Consider the following 11276-nt stretch of genomic DNA (forward strand, 5'->3'; position numbering starts at 1 on the left):
GAATTTTAATTCCATTCGGTGATATAATAATGATTCCTGCACCACCACCATTCTTTTTTTGAGATCCATCAAACATAATCTTTCAAGGAGTTAAAATAATAGGAATCTCCCTCATAATAAATCAATCAATTCCATATGCTTGGTGAAATTATTTAATTCCTGCATATTTCCTGTGCAATCTTCCTTTCCATTTTTTTCTCAACCAAAGATGGTGATGTTATAGTCACCACAAGCCACACAAGGGTCTATCATTTTACTCCTAGCACTTTGAGTCCTTCTCATAAATCTATCTGTTTTGATGCTCAAAGGGACTGTATGCATTAGATAGGATCCATTTAAATTTCCCTTGTTTCATGTGAAATATAAGAGTGGGCAAAAGAGAAGAAAAGTTGGATAAGGAAGGGAGACTGGGACAGATTGCATGAGCTTGGGGGCTCCATGGAAAGAAAAAAAAAAGAGAGATTTTCTTCTTAACTACCCTCTTCTTCTTAACTACAAGGATATTCTTTATAAATCAGAGCCCTCTACCTTAGAAAAGCCTCAGACTAGGGAAATAACAGGAGTTTGATGATGCTCCATTCAAGAAAACCATGCAAGGATTGGAGTTCGGAGAAGCGTAAACTATCATCTTCTCCGCCACTACCGCATTTCTAAGCAAGTAGCATGCAATTTGAAATTCGCCATTCCATCCTTCGAATTCTAGGGTTTCCACTGACTTGAGATTATGAGATAAGCAATCCAAACTGGCATCTTGCAATTTCTAGTGCTCATCCCAAATCCATTGGCTAATCTGTAAACAATATTGTAAAAAGCCAAAAGTTGACAAGTTGAAGGTCATACGAGAGCAGCTCAAAAAAGTATAAATAAAATCATAAATTTTGACCATTTCCTCATGACATTGAGTGATGAACTTCGCTAATATAGGACATAGAATCATTGTGTAATCATAGACGATCATGATTGGAAAACTATACCTCTCCAGTTCATGTCCTAAGTCAAGAGGTCCTCATTATTAATTGATGCATTGATTATGGATGTTCATATTAGTCCCCTAATTTGTAAAATGAACAAGACAACAACAAAACTGATATCTTCTTTTTCTTTTTTTCTTTTTCCTGTTCATATTAGTCCCCTAAGCTATACATAAGCCCCACTTGCACCATTCACAACCCCTTATATCTCAACTTTGCAACATGCTCAATCTAACAATGGGACAATGTACCTTCTCTTGATCTTTTACTATCTTTCTTCCTTGCCATTCTCAACTCTGATGCCGAGCCTGATGACTACTTTCGCCCTGTATGCACTCCAAAGCCTCTAATCGGATAGTCGGTGGAAACATTCATGTAACTCTGTATTTAACAACCAAATCACCTCGACCTGAATTAGACTCGATTTGATTTTTAGTGGGTCCAAAACCAAATCAAACTAGGACTACGGATTCAACCGAAGGAAGACTTGGAGACGGTTAACAATGTTACAATACCCATTTATCTAATTCTTTTGTGTTCTTAACAATTGATGGACAACCCTGGTCTAAATTTTCCAGATTCAAATATTTGAGGATGACCTAGCCAACACTCTGAGCCTCAAACCTCCTCTCTCTCTCTCTCTCCCTCTCCCTCTCCCTCTCTCTCTCTCTCTCTCTCTCTCTCTAAGAAGGGATGCAACTACCATGGCAATATATAGTTCATGCATGCACTCCTAACAATTAGCAAAAAGGAAGGTGATAAGTACCTATTCAACATGGTGAAATTCTATTTGGCAACTCCTAAGATGTCAAAGACGTAGAATACCTTCTTATCTTACTTCATTGTCATTTATCTTTATCAATTTCTCTTTCACATGGCCAATTGCCGCATGCACTAGAGGTTGAGCTAAAATGCATTGAACTGAAATGAGGCAAACTGAGGCCAATTAGATCCATTCAAATGGTGAATCATGAAGGATTTTATTGTGATATAAACAACCTGCAACTTGGTTTTCATGCAGCTTTTAGCAGGGTTAGCTGTTGGAACCTGGGAAAGATGCAATGATAGATCTCTCCACTGTGGCGACTAACTTTCCTTCTGCTGATAGGTGGTAAGTAGCCACTAATCACTACAGTTTGACAGCATTATCTAAGATGATAAGACACGTAGGAAAAAAATTATAAGAGGTAAGTGGCCACTTAGTTACAAAACTAGCCTATCTTGATTACATGTGAGTGTATTTATTTTAATTACATGCTAAGCTCATCCAACAGTTACGACGCAAATCAGATCGTTTCGTCCCTCCAGCTTTGGAAGAGTATGACCAACTCTGTAATCAGACGCCCTGTTTTGTGGAAAAGAAGCTAAACCAAGGACATCTTTCCATCGCAAATCATTCCTGAATTCTCACTAATACTAAGATTTTATGAAAAAACTGGATCTAAATGTTTTAGTATTTGAATGAACATTGAATTGTAAATAGAGTTGCTAGAGCTGTTTCAAATTTCCTTTCAGAATTTTTACAAAGTTAAGGATATACGTAAACAGAAAAGTATAATTTCATAACGGCATTATGGAAGAACAAAGTAATTGCCATGCAATTTGCAATAACAAGTGTAGCCACAGCAGACTCAGAATTTTGCAAGCAGCACCAGTTTGAAGGACAATCACATACTACAAGCCTACTTGCTTGATGATGAAAATGAAAAGTAACAGACAGCTAGAAATTGATAAAAATGGAACTACATGAGGAAACTGCAGCAAAGTATTTGGTACCAAATTTAACTGATTTAATCATATCATAGAACTGCTGAAAGATAAGATGAACTCGAAAACAACCTAAGATGCCATTAGAACTATTGCATGAGCAGAAGTAAGCAAATGTCAGTTATGTAAAAGAAAAAGAAATATCTGGCTGTCAATGAAAATTTAAGAGAACTAATATCCATATTCCAAAGCAAATTAAACTTCAAAAGAGTTGACATCATCGAAATCAGGTAAGAGGATTTGCAACCTCCACTCAACATGTCCACGAAGAACTCCAAGTGCCCCAGACAACATATGAAGCAATATGATCAAACAGTGGGAGCAGTACAATACGATCAGACAGTGGGAGCAGCGCCAGAGGCAGCAAGTCGCTTCCTAGCCTCTTCAATGATGCTGAGCTTGATACCCTTGCCTTTAGGAAGAGAAACCCATGGCTTCGTCCCCTTACCAATGGTGAAGACATTGCCAAGGCGAGTTGCAAACTCATGACCAGTTGCATCTTGGAGATGGATAGTCTCGAAACTGCCCTTGTGCTTCTCCCTGTTCTTGATAACACCAACACGTCCCCTGTTCCTTCCACCGGTGACCATGACTACATTCCCAACATCAAACTTGATGAAATCTACGATCTTGTTAGTCTCCAGATCAAGCTTAATGGTGTCATTTGCTTTGATTAAAGGATCTGGATATCGAATTGTACGACCATCATAAGTATTGAGATAAGGAATGCCTTTCTGTCCAAACTGAACACTCCGGACCTTGCACAGCTTGAACTGCAAAGGAAAAGACAACGATTTCTAAGACATTGTCAAATAAAGATCTCTCGGTGAAAATTATTGCAAGATAAGTAGTCTGAGTTAAATTTACTTGAACAGTTCCATATCTCTGTATGAATCTCTATAAAATTCATCCAAATTATTTCAGCAAGGTCAGATATGAGATAAAACATACTATACATTAAACATTGATAGTTCAACAAACTTCTGTGAAAGAGAAACATTGATTTGTTAAACATTGCATCACATGAGACCATTTCAATGCCAAAAAAGAAGACAAATAAATGAGTATAGCTGATGGAAAGATTTCTAAGACAATGTTAAATGATCTCTCGGTGAAAATTATTACAAGATAAGTAGTCTGAGTTAAATTTACTTGAACAGTTACATATCTCTGTATGAATCTCTATAAAATTCATCCAAATTATTTCAGCAAGGTCAGATATGAGATAAAACATACTATACATTAAACATTGATAGTTCTACAAACTTCTGTGAAAGAGAAACATTGATTTGTTAAACATTGCATCACATGAGACCATTTCAATGCCAAAAGGAAGACAAACAAATGAGTACAGCTGATGGAAAGATTAGCACTGGGAGTTGCTGGTCACCAGGCAATTTTCATTTTCAAAGACTATATTCAGGAAACAAGCACACAATTGTTGACTCTAACACTACAACCTTGGAGAAAGAGGGAAAGGTTATCTTTCTCACAGAAAATAAGTCATGAAGGTCCTAGCCATTTTGACGGTGAAGTAGTGCACAATAATAAAGAAATCACACAGACCTTAGCTTCCTCATCTCTGATTGAGTGGAGACGGAAGCGTCCCTTGGTGTCGTACAGGAGCCGAAAATTCTCATTTGTTTTTGGGATCGATACAACATCTGCACATTACAAAATAGGGTGCCATAGAAATAGCAAAAGTTAATATTTGTCAGGGAACTCCATGAATATGCATATGACAAGAAAAGCTGAACAATAAGCATACCCATGAAACCAGCTGGATAAGTCTTGTCTGTCCTGACCTTTCCATCAACCAGTACATGTCGTTGCATCAGAATTGCAATGACTTCACGGTAAGTTAGAGCATATTTCAACCTATTTCTTAGGATAAGGATTAATGGTAAACACTCGCGAGCCTTGTGTGGGCCAGAAGATGGTTTGGGGGCCTAAAAGACGGTCAATTCATACAGTAAGTATCACAGAAATATATATATATATATATAAAAAGATAGAGAGAGTAGAGCTAATATACGGGCACCCGCACAAGAGCCTTAATAAGATTGGTCCTGACTAGGCGAGCAAAGACTCCAGCACCGGTAATTCAAGCTATTGGATGGGATCTACTATCTCTAAATTATTTACTACAAAACAATATTGTGATTTGGAGATCCCTAGCCTATGCATCACTTATAAATCTAGTGATAAAAAATTGGCAATTTAAAAAGCATGAAAAAATACATATGTTTTGACTATTGAATGCATAGGCTAGGGATCTCCACATTTAATTAGCAAGTTGTTAGGTCGATACGGTTAAGAACTGCTTATATCACGATATGGAATAAAAGTTAGGAATCAACTTCTGTGATAGAGTCAATCCACTAAGGTATAGAACAGCAGCGTAGCATCAGATCCCAAAGATGGTAACTTCTTTTTTTTATTATGGAGCACAAGGTCTTTTTCAAAGATTCTATATGAATTTCATATATGAAACGAAGATAGTTACCTTTCAAAAAAATTTAACGATATAGGGGAATATCTATGTTTCATTTGTTTGAAGGTGGGAAAAAAGATAAAACTAATCACTGATCAAAATAAGAGTCTGAAACTTAGTGTAATTAACTTCTTTTGTTTTTGTTAGTCATAATAAACAGTTTATAGATAGTAGATCACATCTACTAGCTCGGATCATCAGTGCCAAGCCTCTAGTTAGGTAAGGACTAACCTTAAGGCTATTGTGTGGGCATCCAAGTAATACATCCATACATACAAAGATACATACATATAGAGAGAGGGCAAGAGCACTCTTGTCATTCTCTTTTTCATTAAGGGCATGTTTGGGTGCAATGAAAAACTGCCCGAAAAACTTGCTTGCTTTGAAAAATCTAGTTTTCCATCTGTTTTTTATTAGAAACTTAACAAATTTGGGAAGTTTATAACTAATTTGAAGAAAATTTTCCATTCCCATAGAAAAGTTCTATTTTTCTTTTATTTTTTCCATGATTTCCTTACAACCAAATATACCCTTTATTTAATTTTTTTATTATAAAAAAGGCAGCATGAACTTTTCTGCACTTACAAAGGCACCACCAAGCTTGTCTAGCATCCAATGCTTTGGGGCATTGAGCCTCTTCAGATGCTTCTTCAATCCCCTAGCCTGAAATGCACGTCAAAGAAGTATAAATTAGACAGCAGCAAACAGAGTAAAAACTAAATACTAGTTAATTTGTCAGTACAAATTGTGCAAGAAGCATAATGATAACAGGTTAGCCATCAGCAATGACCAGGAGCTTCAAGAAAATCTTTATTATAGATAAATTATACGGAATATCCTATTCGCTATTCAGCTAGATAGCTCACAATCCAACTCCTTAATATTAGTTTAAATCAAGTAAGAAAGCTGAACTTCAAAAAGGTGAACTGAGGAGATATGTTAGGCTTCTAACATAAGATGATTTCATTTTCAGCATTGGCACAATACAACGCCTCAAGGGAAGAAGTATGCAAGTTCACCGACCATTCACCCAGACTAGTAAAATGGTATAGATTAACATCTTAATGGCTATCTTTTTGGAGGCATAACTAGGACCATGTCTGGTTAACAATCAAAAACATCCCACATATTTTGAATCAGGAAAAATGTTACTTAAAATATTATTATATTGCAATAGATGTGGCTTTTTAGCATTAAATGCTATCTTAGGGTCTATTTGCTTGATTGCAACAAGCCCATCTGCAAGTCCACTTGCAGGAACTCAGCGCACTGGACTGCAGCTTCTTTAGCTGCTCCAGCTACATGTGCTGGAATGGGATGAGATGCAGCAACTCATACTGCATATCGATAGGAGACTGCTATGATAAAGTACTGATACTTGTTCCATACCATAACAACCCATACTGGTACACCAAAAAAATACTTTTTTTTTGTTTTCAAGGTTTTAAGACTCCATTATTTAGTTTTGAATGGAAAATTGAGAGTTCATTTTTCATGTTTAAATGTAATATAATTTAACTTTATTATGTTACGCCTAAAGAATGGAATTACTATATAATACATTTTAAAATGACTATGTATAACATTGAAAATATAAAATATCTACATTAAAAATAAAATAAACATCAAAAAATTAATAAAAAAAAAGGTTATACCACTGCATAGAACTAACCAAGATTTATGACAAATCAAAAAATCATGCCAAAACACAAATTTTGCAATGAGTTCCCATGTTCAATTTTTATCAATTTATGAGATGTAACGTATAAAAGAGAAAAAAGAGGGAAATAACAAGATCAGACTTCCTGCTCACCCCACCAGTCTCTTCTTCTCTTTTTCTTCTCCTCCTTTCTCCTTTCTTACCTTGAAATGGAGAGAAAAGGGCCCTAGGCCCTTTCTTCTCCAATTAATGAGGCCTCAACCAGTACAAGACCCTTACAAAGTCAAACCTGCTCAGAGCCAAGCAGGTCTAGGCCATTCAACCCAGTTAGGACCGATTCACACTTGTTTAGGTCAAATACCTTCTCGAGACTATAAACCATCAAGGTTCATGGTCTATATAGTACAATACCAACCAAAGCAAGTGGTTCAATATAGTATTCTATATCATGGTTTATACTATATGACACCCTATGATCAATACATACAGCAAAATTATAGGATTTTGCCGATCAGATTTACAAGAAAAAATGCTTTGTTAAGGCATTTTTTACATTTTCTTATTTATATTCTGGTCTTGTTCCAGACATACTATCTAGTTCGATGTTCATTCCCTAATTATGTTCACAAGATTGAGTCACCACCCTGTTCTTGAACAAGTTTGGTCTGACAAAATTAAAAATTGACAAAACAAGTCATCAAGGTTTGAAATACCATGATATGGGGGCATATAGATTGTGTCTAGCATAGTAAATATCCTGGTATGCCCCACCATGCTTTATGAAGGTTTGAAATACCATAGAATGGTACAGTATACACAGGAGCGGCTCAATACATTTGGAGGCCTAAGGCGAACTTACTAAGAGGGGCCTTTTTTCTTTTCATTTTGTCTTTGAGGCCCTCCCTACAATGGGTCGGCCTAAGGCGAACTCACTAAGAGGATCTTTTTTTTTTCTATTTTGTCTTTGAAGCCTTTCCTGCGGTGAGCATTCTTTGGGCCAAGGCCTTAGGCGAACGCCTCAATCGTCGGCCCTGAGTATATACACTCAATACACCTTGGTATGGGAAGCGTCGTACCATGGTAAGATGGGTTTTTCAAAACCTTGCTAGTGATTAGATTCGATTCTCAACATCTATTTCTCATAGGTATCTAGGCACAAGAATTCTAATGAGTCCAAGTAAATGATAAATGTTTGGCATTCCTAACTGAATCTTTTAGTTAGATACACATAGTAAAATGAATAATGGCATATACAACAAGACAATAATTAAAGATAGGTATAAATGTGAAAATTCGAATTTATTCTGCAAAAGCTGAATGCAAATCCTATAAGCATGAATATGTTTCAGTTCAGCTACGGTCAAATCTATATGCATGTTCATGCTGTAGAGCTTGAACTTGGTTTTATATTGTGAAATTGAGTCTAAAATATCAACTGGCTGTAAATTCAATCTCTATGATTAAATATATTGGGCCACATAGGAATTTGCAAAGACAATTTAATTTATTCCAGCTATACTTAAACCTTACCCTCCTGCCAAACTATTGGAGTTTATGTGAAACTGCTTTCTTATAAAATTAGTGAAAACAAATAAAATTGTGTAAAGAATTGTTGAAGTTTGATTCAGCTAGTATAGGAACTGTGTAAAGAACATTTTGTTCAGCTAGTATAGGCAGCTTGCGGTGGTTGCTTGACAAACAAGAAGGGAAGTAGCTTGAAAAGGTGATTCTCATCAAGTATGGATCATAGGAGTGTCATATGCTGGTCGGAGATCGAGCAGGCATTTGGAAGAATGCGTATGACTAAGGAGAGATCTGCAAGAGCGATCTTGAGTGGTGTACTCATGTCTATCTCAATCCATTTCGTAATTCGTATATGCTTGCTTATAACAGGAAGTGTTTTGCTAGCCGTTGTTATTTTTATATGTTTGAGTAGGTGTATCTAAAGCTATCAGGTGCATCATCTCCTTCTCTGCAAAAGGTCTTTAGTAGGACAAATTTTTTACTTTTTGTCAGGCCTTCTTGGATTCTACTATTGGCTGTGAACTCTTTTTTTTTCCGAATGTTGATTTTGTGTGCCTTCAATAATTGGCGCGTGTTCTATCTCTACAAAAAATTGGCGAATGCTCATGCAGATACATGATTATGATACTTTGAAAATGCCTCATATGACTTGAGGTTAGAATTCATGACAGGAAGCATTTTGAAATGTCCTTTGTTGCTTTTAACTAGGAAGCATTTTGAGCCAAATGCTCTCAAAAGCATCCCACCTGACTCTTTCTCTCTCTATATATATATATAACATCGTAAAGCGTTTCCTTTAACCCAAAAGAAAGAACAAATCCCATCCCATTAAATTATGCCTCAATCCCGTGCTAAGATTTCCAACCTAAGATTCCGTTCCAATTCATTCCATAGTTAATGAATGCCTCAGATCGCAAAGACCCAAACAGACAGTTTTCAATAAGAAAAAACTCATGAAGAAATCTAATAAAAACTATTAATTGGAAAGAAAATTTTCATATATCGTGAAAAAGCCTTGCAAAAAAAGATTCCGCGACAGAATTGCAAAATTATCATGACATTAGATTACAAGTACTACGATTGGATGGGGAAAAGGACGGAAATCGAACCATGTTCTCCTCCTAGTCGCGGCGGCCTTCCCCTCCTACTCCTGAAACGCTCGGACTCGCGTGCTTCGGCAGAGGAGGAAATAAAGGAGAGAGAGCTAGGGTTTTTAAGGACCCCTACTGATCATACACCGTCTGAACCGAGATGGACGGCGTCGAGTCAGTTGATCTGGCCCACACGTCAACACTAAACGTCGAGTTTGGGAGTAGCAATGGGTTGGGTAGGGTTTAAGCATGGATCAAACTCAAGTTGTGTCAAAAATCACTCGATCCATGACAGACCCATTTATAATTGAAATGAATAACGCAAAACTTGCTAGCTGGCACACATTCAGATTTTAATTATTAATTTTGTTGCATGTTATCTATTGGTTCACTTGCATTCGTCTTTCTATTATCACGATATTGAGGTGATGAATAAATATTATTAATATTTCTATAGTCAATGTACATGATTTACTACAATGAATAAATATTATTAATGTTTCTATAGTCAATGAACATGATTTACTACAATAATGGGCGATAGCCACCCGCTACATAGGGATATTCGAGCTATGATGTGTGGAAGGATGGCTATTCAGGTAAAGCATGTGTACCGTGAGGCCAACAGAGCAGCACAATGGGTAACCTCTTATGTGGCCAACCATTCTGGCGAGACTCTTTGGTTGAGAAAAGAGGACTTATCCGGAGCACTCCGAGAATTATTATCTTGTGATTTTTTGTGATATATTTGTACCCGCCATGTATGATACATCCGTTTTAGCAACCAAAAAAAAATAAGACCAAGTCTTATTTTGACAAAAAGGACGCATTGCCACCAAAAAGCCTATATTTGCCTAAGCCTCTTGAGCAAATGAAAGATCCTTCTAGAGTAGACCAGAGGCATCAAAGGTTGGGTTATCCTTCTAAGTACTCTTATCTAAGAGTATATCTTATCTACTCCCATAAAGATATTTTTGAATCGACTATCTTATTCCTAAAAGTTTTTAACCTTGATCATACCATAGTACTTTGACAAATGAATATGACATTAGATTCGCATCCAACCATATATGGGCTTGATGCTTGGAATAATAGATTCTTATCAAGTAGATTATGTTTACCCATTGCAATGAGAATTTATTGTTATGCTAGCTGCCTTGGGTATATCAGTTGCATAACACATACAACATATTGCTCATTAGCTATTGCTTGAATGATAGATATGACCAGCCTTGGAAGACCAGATGGTGAGGATTTTTACCATCAGATATACCAATATCAAAGGAAAGGATTGCAAGTACACTGAAGTTCCTTGGGTTAATTTTATATTTTACTATGCTTGAAAGGAAATTGGTCTCTTATCTTAAACATGACTCAATAGATGACAAGTTATCCAAAAGACAGAAACAAAAGATAAATGATAAACCAAGTCCACACTATTCAAGATGTCAGATGGTCATCCAACAGCCACATCAACCAACTCAACCATATGATCGTCTGAAGGCTTAGAGTGGTGAGATTTTGAATAAGGAATGATGCTAGTCAATACATGCAAATGCTTTAATTCCTTCTTGGAAAAGTCAATGCTTGATAGGCCAAAATTCATTGCCATGTGTACACCTCTTCAATCCTTTGACCACTAATACTAATGGTACAATTTTTTAGTAATTTGCATGCAGTGAGACACCAATTCTTAACTAAAGGAGGGTACATAAAAATTAGCAATTTTCCAAGGTTAACAAAATATAACTTTAGAGGCTCTAGCAAGC

The 11276-nt window shown here is 36.4% G+C and overlaps 1 protein-coding gene across 1 annotated transcript; it reads right to left on the reverse strand.

Moving 5' to 3' along the window:
- Positions 1-2794: 2794 nt before the first annotated feature.
- On the reverse strand, positions 2795-9633 carry LOC103720880 (40S ribosomal protein S4-3). The gene is made up of 5 exons (XM_039114694.1): positions 9526-9633; positions 5818-5895; positions 4507-4687; positions 4305-4402; positions 2795-3511 (listed from the first exon to the last, which is right to left on the reverse strand). The coding sequence occupies exons 1-5, from the start codon at positions 9526-9528 to the stop codon at positions 3074-3076; spliced, it is 798 nt and encodes a 265-aa protein (XP_038970622.1). The 5' UTR covers positions 9529-9633; the 3' UTR covers positions 2795-3073.
- Between the last annotated feature and the right edge of the window lie 1643 nt (positions 9634-11276).

This window comes from Phoenix dactylifera, chromosome 17 (genome assembly GCF_009389715.1).
Source record: "Phoenix dactylifera cultivar Barhee BC4 chromosome 17, palm_55x_up_171113_PBpolish2nd_filt_p, whole genome shotgun sequence".
NCBI lineage: Eukaryota > Viridiplantae > Streptophyta > Magnoliopsida > Arecales > Arecaceae > Phoenix > Phoenix dactylifera.

Excerpts from the sequence above, each read along its gene's own strand:
- LOC103720880 (XM_039114694.1), bottom strand. Across the intron at positions 4,688-5,817 it reads ACAAGCTTGGTGGTGCCTTT|GCCCCCAAACCATCTTCTGG; the intron begins GTAAGTGCAGAA and ends ACCGTCTTTTAG. Across the intron at positions 4,403-4,506 it reads TTATCCAGCTGGTTTCATGG|ATGTTGTATCGATCCCAAAA; the intron begins GTATGCTTATTG and ends TGTAATGTGCAG.